The sequence below is a fragment of the Pan troglodytes genome, chromosome 17, assembly GCF_028858775.2.
Source record: "Pan troglodytes isolate AG18354 chromosome 17, NHGRI_mPanTro3-v2.0_pri, whole genome shotgun sequence".
Classification (NCBI taxonomy): domain Eukaryota; kingdom Metazoa; phylum Chordata; class Mammalia; order Primates; family Hominidae; genus Pan; species Pan troglodytes.
In genome coordinates, this window is record NC_072415.2 from 79,718,776 (window position 1) to 79,733,016 (window position 14,241).

The 14,241-nt window shown below is 35.9% G+C and overlaps 1 protein-coding gene across 2 annotated transcripts in view; it reads left to right on the forward strand.

The window, feature by feature from the left end:
* DOK6 (docking protein 6) overlaps nt 1-14,241 on the forward strand; it is a 441,226-nt gene that overhangs the window by 266,387 nt on the left and 160,598 nt on the right. For both annotated transcript variants that reach the window (XM_512169.8, XM_024350936.3), the window contains exon 4: nt 3,883-4,002. In XM_512169.8, coding sequence (XP_512169.2) covers nt 3,883-4,002 — 120 coding nt within the window. The remainder of the gene's footprint in view (nt 1-3,882; nt 4,003-14,241) is intronic.

A 14,241-nucleotide genomic window follows, 5' to 3' on the forward strand; every position in this document is an offset into this window, starting at 1 on the left:
GAGAAAAATAAAAAACTTTATAGAACCCTTTAATGTCTTTATTCTCCCATAATGAAATTTAATTATTTACACAGTATGTGTAGACTGAAAAGTTTGAAAGATAAAGCAAATTACAAAAGGCACTCGGTCTATGGGAAAATAAACATTTTAAAATGCAGTGGGTGGGTTCAGATTATTGCATTTGTATTGAATCTCTGTTCTGTAAAAAAATATAAAAATGAAAGGTGAAAGATAATTTAGAGAAAAACACCAATTAAATAGTGATAGAAAAAAATTAACATGCAATAAAAGATTAAAAGACTTCAATACATAGAGCTTGCCTAAGAAAGAAGAATTAAAAAGCATAGTTGTAATATTTGAAAGGTGGTGACTGTCAAAAACAGATTTATAAAACCAAAGCTTTGTCTAAAAGTCAAAGAAATTCAGCTTATGTGCAGCAAAACTGTTAGCTCCAAGTATACAGACTACAAAGGTTAATACTTCTGAGGTGAAGTTTTAGGACTGATCTTATTGAGCCAAATACTAGAAAATCATGAAAAGAATGAACTGATACTGTCTCTCACATTTTTCTACATGAACTCAGAGCTATCTCCAGCTGTTACAGGATGTCACTCTTGCTACCCTGCAAATGTCTTTCCCTCTCCACCCCAGGCATCTCCCTCACTCCTCCCAGACACCTCCAACACACACTCATACACTCACAAAATATGACTACAAATGCACACTCACACACACTCATCAAAACTGCTGTGTGCACACACACCCACACATTATACATACAGTGCTATGCACACTCACACCCACATACTCACACACACTGATATACACACACACTCACTAACATACACATCATCATTTTCTCTCTGCTTGCCCTGATACTTTCACTCTGCTGAGCCTTTGGCATAGTTCCTCAGTTTCTGCCTAGCTAGGCTAACAGCCTTCCAGAGCACCATATACTAAACCCACCTGCCCATCCCAGTAGACTCTATGATTATTGAGAGCAGAAATGGTGTGTTTTTCATATAACCTCCTAGCACAGTGCCTGGCATATGGAGAGTTCACAATAAATATTTGTTAAAGGAATGAGCCCTGAATTGTAAGAATCTCTCTTCCTCTCTCTCTTTGAAATAGTTTACAGTTCAGACTTTAGTGTGACAGTATGTACTCTACTTCTATTATTCTTGCTATTCCTATTCTTATATGCTACTACACTACTAAAATGCTGAAGCACTGTCTGCAAAAGACATCTTTATCTGCTGGTAGGAGCCCATGAATACCTCTCATTGCTGTGATGGGAGACTTCTTTGTTCCAGCACTTAACAGAAATTCTGCATTTAGTTCTGCTTGAAAGAGTCCACTCCAGTTTCATAGAAGCCTTTTACTGTATGATTGCTTTCTTCGTCTCATTAAACCCTGGGACAAAAGACTTAACACAAAGAAGGAGTGAATTATATATTTCTTAAATGTCTGGGCATGCACCGACTTACTGCTTAAAGAGAATATTGGCACCAAGGTGCTTTGACATATTTAACGTTCTAATTTTTACTCCCAAATAGCACATTAGATATTTTCATCCTTATCTGTAGAGAACTGGAAATATTATTACAAAGAATAATGCAAAAAAGATTTTAATTGCGTGTGACTTTACATTATTTTTACATCGTGGAGTCTTCTGAAAAATTTAAAACATTAAAAATTTAAAAGAAAAACATACCTAATGTTAAATGATGAATTAATGGGTGCAGCATACCAACATGGCACATGTATACATATGTAACAAACCTGCACGTTGTGCACATGTACCCTAAAACTTAAAGTATAATAATAAAAAAATAAAAAAGAAAAACAGAAAAACAATAATCATAGTGTCTCCCTTGACAGAAATTTCAAACATTTCTTGATACATAGCATGTAAATTGGTTTAACCTATAATATTTTGGTTGACTGTTAGAAAATATTTTAAATCTTGTATACATTTTATAAATACTTATATATCTAATAAAAGTACGTTCAATATATGCTTTTGTTGCTCCTATAAATTTTTTCTATGAAGTCTGGCATTTACTTCCTAAAAGAAAAAAGTTTTGTTTTTTGTTTTTTGTTTTTGTTATTTTTAGTAAGCCATAGCCCCCACAAATGGCGCATTTATTATATTGGTAGCCTTGTGGTTGGAAAGGATTATTTTCTGGGTTCCTAAGGAAATGCCTGAGCAGCTAATCCCAGGCCTCTGACTCCACTCAAGTGAGGGAACCAGGCCCTCTTGAAAATCTTCCTGATCCTTGACATAGTTTGATAATATGCCTTACATCAGTGAGGGGATGGTCCCTGACACATGCAAACTGTACTTTCGTAAATAAAAGTGCTTCTCATGATAGGAACATTGGAACTATTATTTTTATTAGAACAGGATCCCATGGGGAACTGCATGTTCTTTCTTTTGTTATTTTTAAAAGTATGTCATGGACTTGAGAAAAGTAAAAATAAATGATAAATTTGTCTTCACATCTCATTGATGAAACTTATTTTTGCTGCAGCATGACTAAGCTCAGAAAGAAAACATTACCCAAATTTGATGGTGTTGACCATCAAGGAGAGCCCAGTGTTGGTATTCAGATCCCAAAAGTCAAGAAAACCTGTCACAGATAACTTTTCATGGGGCATTTAAAATGCCAAGACAAAGGGTGAGGTGTCATCCACAGAGAGCAACAAGAGATTTACAGAGAATCCATATTACTACAGATTTATGCTGTATGGAAAAGTCAGAAACTTCTCTGGGCAGACGTCAACGGAAAGTTCTTATCCAATTTCTGTACAGTGATATTGGAGCTTGGCCTAAAATATTAAACCTGAGACACCTTTTCAAATTTCTGCGTAGTAAAATAGCTGGAAGACTTGGTTGATTTCCAATTCTGTTTTGATGCTGACCAATGATTTGAGGCACAGATATGATCCTAACCCTTGGCTACCTCACTCGCCCAGGGCTTACACGAAAGTCAAATTCACTTATGTTTATGAAAGCCTGTGAAAACTTTAGATATGACAGGATTTTGTGTTGATGTAACACATTCTAATGTTTTAAGCAAGAGGAAAATGTGATTATGAAGAAATTGGGAGGTAATCATAGAAAAAAAAAGCAATGATCTAATCAACGTCTTAGGTAATTGGAATTTTCCAAAGAGAAGAGATACTTTTAAATTCTACCCCAATTTTTTTAAAAAATAAGAATAGCCTAATTTGTATTGTTTACAAAGAAAAATGATCACATTCTAGAGCTGATTTATTATCCATTACAATTCAGAATGACTTGGGGATCAGGTCTTCAACTCATACAAATCTAAGTCACTTTCAGGAAAACGTTCATTTGTTTAATCTAACCTGACATTTTTTCAACTATTCACTTATATATTTATTTTCTATTTTATATTTACTTACTTAATTTACATTGACATAAAATTAAATGTATTTATTATGCAAAGCATGTTTTGAAGTATATATATGTGTATATATATATTATATGTGTGTGTGTGTATATATGTATATAAAATGTAAAGCATGATGGCTAATTTATTATTTTAAAAGTAAATTTTCCTCCCCAAATAAAATCAATCTAAACTATGCTATATAGGAAACAAATATTCTCAGACTATTATTTGTAAATAAGGTAAAGTACTACAAATAAGATAAACCACTTAAAAATATAATGTCAAAGAGTAGGAAATAATTTTTGGGACTTATTTTCACTTCCTAAATACAGTTTTTTGTTTTTTTTAAAGGCAGGTTCTTAACTCTTGCCAGTTACCTGGGAAAACGGTTAAGGGAATATTATTCTTGCATCATTCCTAGGGAGCATTGCTTGACTGGTGATGTTGTGGTTACTTTCAGAGCTGGAGGCCGAGGAGTGGTGCAAGCACCTCTGCATGGAGTGTCTGGGGACGAGGCTCAATGACATCAGCCTTGGGGAGCCCGACCTTCTGGCCGCAGGAGTGCAGCGGGAACAGAATGGTAGGTGTGAGATTGCCTTCCATCACTTCAGAATACCCTTGTAATTGTAGAACTTTGAAACTGGAAAGGATCTCAGAAATGTTTCAGACCAATCATATTTTTTAAATCAAAGAGGCCGAGTGCAGTGGCGCAAACCTGTAATCCCTGCATTTTGGGAGCCCGAGGGTGACCCATCCCTTGAGGCTAGGAGTTCGAGGCCAGCCTGGGCAACATGGTAAAACCTCATCTCTACTAAAAATACAAAAATTAGCTGGGTGTGGTGGCCCGCGCCTGTAGTCCCAGCTTCTTGGGAGGCTGGAGCACGAGAATTGCTTGAACCTGGGAGGCAGAGGTTGCAATGAGCCAAGATCATGCCACTGCACTCCAGCCTGGACAACAGAGTAAGACCCTGTCTCAGAAACATATATATAAAATAAACTGAACAGTTCAAGTTATTAAGGAACTTTCCCACAATGGTGTAACAACTGGAGAAAATGCTAAGGTACAACCCAGGTCTCCTGGCTTCTTGTCTGTGGCATTGCCTTTTATCCTAATAACTAATAGGTTAACTTGTTCTTCAGAAGGCTTTTGAATGGCTAGCATCCCTCCAGTTTCTTCTTGGAGACTTATTATAGATTTAGAGTCTATATTAACAGATTTGGCTTATCAGGTTATCGGTAGCTTTTAGGACATTTGGCTAATATTACAAGGAGGAAAGTAGTGAGTAAAATCTCAGGGTTTCACAAAACTGAGGTTTTTGTTTCTAATGGTGTTGACTTACTACACTGTTCTCTAGTTTAACAAGCGTTTCTAATGTCTCATAACAATTTATGCTGCATATTCTTGACTAGCAACTCTAAATAACAGAATTGGAGTAATATTATTCAGCCCGTCAATATTCATTGATTGTGAGCTCATTTATAAAAATATGATCACCACCACCAGATGATTGAATAGTGTGAAAATAGAAACTTTTTAGTGTTGCTAAGTTTTGATGATCGGTGTTTTGAAAGGTTGAAGGATATTGAGGAAACTTGACATTATTTATTAAGAAGAAATTCTGGGCCGGGTGTGGTGGCTCACACCTGTAATCCCAGCATTTTAGGAGGCAGTGGTGGGTGGATTGCTTGAGCTCAGAAGTTCAAGAACAGCTTGCACAACATGGTGAAACCCTGTCTCTACAAATTACAAAAATTAGCGGGCTGTGGTGGCGTGTGCCTATAGTTCCAGCTACTTGGGAGGCTGAGGTGGGAGGATCACTTGAGTCTGGGAGGCGGAGGTTGCAGTGAGCCAAGATTGGGCCACTGTAGTCCAGCCTGGGTGACAGAGTGAGGCCATATCTCAAAAAAAGAAAAAAGAAAGCAATTCTTGAATTATCTGTGGGTCATAAACTAAATAGCATAGGTAAAAGAGCACATGATAGCACATGATGATTATATTCTCATTATTACTAATAACAATACTGTCAACAGCCATTGCTAGCTCATGGCCCATTGTAGCACTATTTTTTATTTGTTGCTAAAATGAAAAAAGTTTTTTTCTGCTCATGGATCATGAACATATATAATAAGTTCCAAATATTGCTTCCATTTGAGTTTTTAGAAAGTCACAAAAGCATTTCTGTAGCTCTTTATCTAGCTTCTGGTTTATATTCCAGTTCCTCTCCCACACTCTCTCAAATTTCATCTCTGATTTGTTTTCTGAGAGCAGTGCTAAGCACAGGGTCCATAATCATGCTGTTTAAAATGTATGCTCTCCATTCACAGTTTAAGAAAAGGAAACACCTCTTACTGATAAAAATTTGTCAAGTACTACATAAAGCAAATATGAAAAAAGTGAATAAATTAAGCTTGTAAATAGAAATACTGTGCCTCTTGTAGCATGGACTGTATGCTTTTTACTTTGAAGATTTGGAGATATATATGGTTTCCATCCAAATGTATAATGTACTTCTTTGGTTTATCGTAATTTTATTTCTAATTTGATAATAAGGTCAAAGTAATTGTCTAGAATATAAAGAGAAATTTTTAATATAGATTTATTTTAGAATAGGACAAACAGAATAAAATGCCAAAGCTACATAAAAAGCAGAAGGTGACTTTAAAACACACACACACACACACACACACAACACACATACACACACAAGTCAAAATAAAGAAGAGAAAAAATAATTCCTGCGTATACTTTACAGTGGACCTAAAATTGTATCACCAATGCTATAAATGCTTTTCTTAGATTAATTATGTTTAATAATCCTAACTTCAAACAAAAGGATATATGTGCTTTAAAAATATAGTTAACAAATCTATGAGTAATTTAGCTGGAAAAGGTAATACTGGGTTTATTTAAATGGCCCACAAAGATACATGATATCCTATAAGGAAATTTGCAACTTTAGTACACATGCTGGGAGACAGACACGTACTCACTAAGACTCTTCAATGTTTAGCATTAAAAGAAAATTCCTGGATGGGGAGGATTTCCTGTCCCTGGGAATCTCCTTCCCCTTGAAGGAAGTTCCTTATTTGACTGCCAAGGCCACGGATACAGCCATTGCTCAGGGTTCGTCAAGTCTGCACCCCCCTCTTTAAAGAACTTCCATAACTTTTGATGATATCCCTTTTCTGTGTTCCTCTTGGCCCATTCAGAGCCAGCTAGAACTTTTTAAAATTTGCATCAACACGTTAGGAGAATAATAAAAGGAATAAACATTGAGGCAATATCAAGATTTCAGACTCTACTCTTGCTAGCTCAATAATCTAGTGTGTATACACAGAGACAACTATACACACACAGAGATTAGCACAATTTCTTAGGTGTATACCCCAGTGTTCTCACTTTCTAATCAACAGGCTTCCCCCATACTTATGATAATTCCAATTTAGAATGCTCTCTCAAAAAATTACCAGTAGGCTATAAAACCTCATGGTAAAGACTAAGATATCTCATCTGTCAACTTGGACCCTCCCACCCAGTCCTTGGAGTAGATAGCTATTTCTTAGACAATATACTCACTTATTTTACTCAAATGTGTAGGGAAAGCATTTTAGCTAACTAAAGTCTTTAAAAATAACATTGACTTTTAAAGCTGTCATTTCACTGACTCTCAATCACTCTTCCAGACTCTTCAAGCATAACACCTTTTAAAATAAAATCATTAACTTCCTAATACGTGGTTGAAGTCACTAATATATATAGATTGAATAATCTTTTATCAAAGAATTAGCACGATAGATTGTTTATTAAGACATTTTAGTATTAAATTATATAGCTGAATCTTCATCAGGAACATGATTTTATTATTTTGCCAATAATGTGCTTGGATAGTTTGAACTTTTTCTACTAAGAGATATGTGTGCAGAATTACTGTAATTAATTACATTAACATGGTTTGTGGTGATCTTGTAGTATTCTATCAGTATCAAGTCACACCGCTTAGTCTTTACCACAGCATTTTTTTGACATTCAAAAATGCTACTTCTCTTCTTGTGTTTTCCTGCCTCTTCAGACAGCCTGAGACTAGCTAAGAAGAGACATTTATACAAATAATTTTTAAAGGTGAAAGATAATGTGTGTTGCTGAGATAAAAGTGGTTATTGATTAAATCCTTTGCTGTAATCATCTTTATCTACTGCTGTCAGCTTGTTTTCATATCGACCCAGAATCCCACATGGTATGGGGAAAGTTACATGAACACAAGTTCACATGCACATGTGCATAAACAGACACACACACACACACAGAGGAAAATGTGTTCTGATTTCAGATGACACTGCCACAGGAAAGTGCATACTTGGTAGACATTTCAAAGTTTAAATTCTTAAAATTTCCAGGATCTCCAGGTCTTTCAGTAGTATTTAAGATAGCCTATACTGACCATAAAAAATATTAATATATGGCATTACAGTTATTTATAAAGGATTCACAACACATAGTAGCAATCGTGGAAAACAAATGTTGCTTATTCATCATGAATAGCAAAAGTTAACGTCGTAACCAAGAAGCAATTCACTTGTAGGAAATTCCTGCAAATGCAGTTGGAAATGGACACAAAGGATAGGTCCAATTTGCTACTGATGCAAGAGATCTCCATCTGGAACAAAAGTAATGGAACCTCAGACTTTGCCATCTGGTTTATTCAGAGTCAGATTGAAGGGTTTGCCTTTCTCTGGGACCCAGTGTCTCTGCTTATGAGTGGGCTACATACATTTCTTCTTTTAGCCTAAAGACCTGTATAACTTGTCTTAGAACCAAAGCAATATGCTAGTGTTGTTTCTAAATTATTACCTGGTTGCCATGGTAAACATGCTTCCTACATTCAACTCAGACACCCTTGAATGTCATTCATTCATTCCGGACTCATCAAACATTGTGAGGACCTATGATATGTAAGAACTAAACAAGAAATGTAAAATTGAACAAAATGCTTAGAGGCTCACAAAGTAGTAAAGGAGACAAACATAAACAAAGTGTATCAATTAAGGTTTTGTAAAATAATGTTGTGTTACCAGTCAACAAAAATCTCAGTAGTACAGACCTATAAGCAGATCTTCGTTGTTCAGGCATAGGTAAAAAGGCTAAAGTTGGGCTGAGTTAGACTGGGTTGTGCTGAGACTGGCTCCAAGCTGCAGACAATGCCAGTGTCTATTTCATCTGTCTCTCAACCTCCTTACACTTGCAACTTCCCAAAGCACACTTCTCAAAACAAAAGATAACAGTAATGCATGACAGTATGCCCAGATTTGCAACACAATTTGAGCCTTTGAATATTTCATGTCCACTAACATTCCATTGGTCAAGGCAAATCCTATTGCCAAGCCCAAAGTTAAGAAGCACAGTACACCCCATCTATGAGGCCACAATAGCAGTTAGAATGTATGACATATGGAAAGGAAGTGAAAAGCTGATATAAAAAATGATACAATCTACCATCTCAGGTATAATAAAACATATGCCGAAATAAAAACAAAAGGAAAGAACTGTGGTAGAGGTGAGATTAATTCTAATCAAAGTAGCTTACACTTTCCTTTTTATGATTATTTTTTATTCCTCTAAATTAGCTTTCTCAATCAGGCAAGTCTGAAACTCTTGATGTCCATCAATGATTAAAGCCAATATTAGCAGCACCTTACTCGTGGGAAATAACCAGTTAATGACAAAACAATGGCCACAGTAACAATAGGCCTCTCTCTGTTTTGAGGATTTTCCCCCAATATCTTACTAAGGATCTGGGGTAAACCATATTCACTTATATACATATTCTTTATAACCAAACAAAAGAGTTTTCCAGGGCAATAATTTTATCTATGGGATGACCCTGAACAAAACCAACTTTTGCATCAGGAAAAAAAAAACAAGCACACTCACGTCTGAGTTTCTAAAACGCCATTCATATGCTCTAGTCTTGCCCAAAGTGAGTTCCTGGAAATGCTACTCTGACAATGATGACGACCTGCTCTCTGCAGTGAGGGAATCAATCTGTTGAACTTAACACTGTATCACAATTGTGTCCCTTCCAAGAAGATATGTTGAAATCCAAACCCTCCATAACTTAGAATGTGGATTTATTTGGAAATAGTTTCTTTGTAAAGGCAATCAAGTTAAAATGAGGTAATTAGGGTTGCCCATAATCCAGTGACATCTAATATGTCACTGTAAAGTGGGAAGGTTTGGACTCAGAGATAGATATGGACAAGTGAAGATGATGTGAAGATGCACAAGAAGATGGCCATGTGGCTGGAGTGATGATGCGTCCACAAGCCAAGGAACATCAGGCATTGCCCATTAATACCAGAAGCTAGAAAAAGCAAGAAAGGATTCTTCCGTTGAGCAGCCAGAGAGGGGATGGCCCTGCCAGTACTCTGATTACAAACTTCTAGCCTCCAGAACTGTGAGATGATATATTACTGTTATTTTAAGCCAACAAATTGTTGGTACTTTGTTATGATAGCCCTAGGAAACAAATACCAGCCCTGTATGATAGTCACAATATACATTAGTAAAGCTGTTGAGAAGTCCTATAATAATCTGTTTAACTTTGTATAACCCAACATTTCCCAAACTCACGTGACCTAGGTGCCTCCTTCTGCACCTAACATGTATTCATATCCTGTGGGACTTGTGTTCCATGAAACACATATTTACAAATGCTGATACAATCAGCAAAGGTTATTATCTACAGGGAAAGCTGAAAGGCAATGATTATGGAAGCAGCCCCTCTAGAAGAAATAAGATGACACTAATAGATGCAACACAAAGTCTTGAATGGACCGTAGCAATTTTGCCTGCCATTGTGTTGTACCATTTTACTTTTATTATTTGATTTATATAGACACCACATATAAATTTGAAAAATACAAATTATAACCACCACTTTTCTCACTTGGTCTTCAACACACACTACACCAGAAAAAGGTCAAAGCTATATTTATTTCTCCCTATACTTTGCCACAGATGCTTCAGGAAAGCAAAAGATGTTTTGTAGTGCTTCTCTTCTCACAATGTCAAATCTAAATGATCCATTTGTCCATGTCTAACTGTACTGTTATAAAGGAGATGTATACATGAAGAAATATCTTGAAGTACCAAAGGACCGATCCTGGTTCTTTTGCCCTGGGAACATGCCCTCTGTACGGTAAGAATAAAGATGCAGATTTTGAAAGCATTCACAGCTATGTAAGGAGAAAAGCTTATGGGGGAGAATACTGAATCCAGAATTACTGCTTCCAGGTATGTGCAACAAGATGAAAAGAGTGGCTTGAAAAGAAGAGTTTTATGGAAAATAAGAAATAGAACGCTTCCTTGCCTTTCCTCTTTTCATGGGAGGTCAAGTGGGTAGTGACACGTGCTTATATCATCCCGTATAAATTGGAGGTTTCTTCAAAAGAAGACTAGAATGTGATTTTCCCTGTTGGGTTTAACGAAAGGCATAGGACAAGTAGCAGACAATGTTATTGGAAGCCAGAGAGATTTAAGAAAGTAAAGAGCCTCAATTTTCTCAAAACTGAGTGTGGCATGGAGAGGGTGCTCAACTTTTCCTTAGTTACAGGCTGGACCCCAGATATTATCTGGAAGCAGAAACTGACATGGCACAGGAAAGCAGAGACAAGGAACTTTATTGGCATACAGGCGCATACAAACGAGATAAGATGACCCCTTTTCCTCTGCCAGCTCCTGTGACTAAATCACTTCTGCCAGCTTTCAATTCAGCCTAGAGGAAAAGGCAAGGGTGCTCAGGGATTGAACTTTGAATAACAACAACAAAAAAATGGGTTAAGTGAGTCCTCATTTGACAGAAAATTAACGCAATTTAACACAAAAAGAAACAATATAATCTTTCTAAATTCAATATATAATATTGGGATTTCATTTTTTGGTATACATAAGTTTCGATTATCCATTTTTTTTCCTGCTGTACTAAAACAAAATATTGTATGAAGCTGGAAAGTCAAATACGTAGCCTGTCAGAAAAAAGTTGACAAAGTTAGTATGTCATCAAGTTCTATTCTAGTTTTTACATGCTATGGGGCCTTGGTCAGATTAGTGAAATTCTCTTAATCTCTGCTTCCTACTCTGCACATTGAGGATAATGATAGTCCTTATTTCAGAGGATTGTTGTGAGGACTAAGTAAGATATGATATGACTTGGAAAGCAGGCAGCACAATGCCTGGCAGGAAAGTCAGTTTCTCTGGGATGTGCGTGAACATCTCCATCACATTCACGTCAGGTGCACATTAAACAAGGGAATTCTGAGCTCACCCACGCCTACAAAGTAAATATCTGGAGGTGGAGCCTAGACATTTCTATTTTAACAATTCTAGTGATGCTCATATATACATTAAAGCTTGAAATTTGGGGGTAATGTACTGTCAATTATAATTGGCTTAAAAAAAAATCTACCATTGATTTTAGGAATTTGCCCATTGCTTGAAAAGTTTCAAAATTACTGGCAAAAATTTCATCAGAGTATCTTTGCGTTATAATTTTAACATCTTTTTATAGTACGGTGGCAACCTTTGCATTCATTCCTTTTGGTCATGTGTGGCTTCTTTTCTTAGTCGGCATCAGTAGACACGTGCCTATGTGTTAAACCTCTTTTCTGTATTTTGTGGGCTGAATTTTGTTTCACGCAAAATGTATATGTTGAAGTCCTAACCCCTGGTACCTCAGAATGTGATAGTACTTGTAGGTAGTACCTTTAAAGAGGTAATTGAGGCAGAGGTGAGCCCTAATCCAATATGACTGGTGTCCTTGTAAGAAGAGGAAATTTGAACACAGGCAGAGACAGAGGGAAAACCATATAAAGATATAGGAAGAAAATGGCCCAGTATAAGCTGAAGAGAGAGGCCTCAGAAAAAAATCAACCCTGCTGGCACGCTGATCTTGGACTTCCAGCCTCCAGAACAGTGAGAAAATAATTATCTTTCTTTAAGCCACCCAGTCTGTGGTACTTTGTTATAACAGCCCTGGCAAACTTTGTATATATATTTTTTAATTTTATTAATATTTGCTCTCATTCACTATTACTAATAATTCAGTTGCTCTACAGTTTTGGGCTTAATTGCTGGTTATTTTTCAAATTTCTTGAGATAGATATTTCAATAACTAATTTGTAACTTTTCACTTTAATATATTCTATAAAGCTCCACATTTTTCTTCGAGCATGGATTAAGACCTTAATAGCAACAATATTATTCCCAAATCCCAGATGCTACTACAATAAATATTAAATCTGAGGGGGGATCTAGGGGAGGAAGAAATGCCCTAAATTTCCCATCTGCCATAATGGAAACATCAAAATAGTATCTTATAGCTCTGGAAAATAAAGCAATGTATCATTTATACCTCAAAGTTCACTGGATGAAGATAATTAAAATATAAAAAAGGAAACAGGAACCACATATAATAAAACAAGATAATATAAGACACTAGCTTTAATAACAAATCTGAATAAATTATTTTTATTTAAACATAGTTTTTCTTAGATTGAGTTAAAATAATCTAATTTCATATCATTCAGTGGTTTCAAATTACACAGTCGTACTCAAGGAGAAACAGAAAATCCAAAAAGCCCTATAATCATTTAAAAAAAATAATATGTTGTTATGCAACTTCCAATACATAAACTTTAGTTCCAAATAGTTGTTAAGTTATATCAGACACTTAAATAAGAAATAATACTAATGCTATGCAAAAGTATTCAGAAAACAGAGGAGGAGATATCATTTCACAACTCATTTTATGAGGTCACTTTAACCCAGATACTCGAAACCAGACCAAGTTTATACAAGTAAAGGAAATTTCAGACAAATATCTTTCATGAATCTAAGCCTAAAATTACTTTTAAAATATTAAGAAATTGAATCCAATATTATACAAAAAAGATAATACACCCTGACCGATGTTGGCATAGCCCAATAATGCAAAGAATCCCAGAAATCCATCAAAATATTTCCTTATGTTAATCCATGAAGGGTGAAAAATTATGTGATTATTATAATTCATCTGTAAAAAGCATTTGATACAATTCAAAATTCATTTATGAAATCAACTCTCCAAAACCTAGGAATAGAGGCCAGGCATGACGGTGGCTCACACTTGTGATCTCAGCATTTTGGGAGGCTGAGGCAGGTGCATAATTTTAAGTCAGGAGTTCGAGACCAGCCTGGCCAATATGGTGAAACCCCATCTTTACTAACAACACAAAAATTAGCCAGGTGTGATGGCTGGCGCCTGAAATCCCAGCTACTCAGGAGGCTGAGGCAGGAGAATTGCTTGAGCCCAAGAGGCAGAGGTTGCAGTGAGCCACAATCACGCCACTGCACTGCAGCCTGGGTGAAAGCTAGATTCTTTCTCAAACACACACCCACAAAACCTAGGACTAAAATGAGACACTAACAGACTGAAGAACATCATTGGAAAGCCCTCAGTAAACATCATTCTTGAGAGTAAAGTACTCAATGTTTTTCTCCTAAGGTTGGGAAAAAGGCAAAGATATCTTTCTCATTACTTCTAATCAAACTTTTTACTGAAAGTCTTTATCTATGTAATATGACAAGAAAATAAACTAAAATTATAAAAAATGATAAAGAAGTATAATCTAGATTGTGTACTCGGAAAACCCTAAAATTCTACCAGAAAGTAACTATAGCTAACAAGTGAATTCAATGATGTTGCAGGATAACAAGTTGGTATTCAAATTTTTAAATATATACTCATATTTCATATAATGCAATTAATATTATAAAATTAAATAT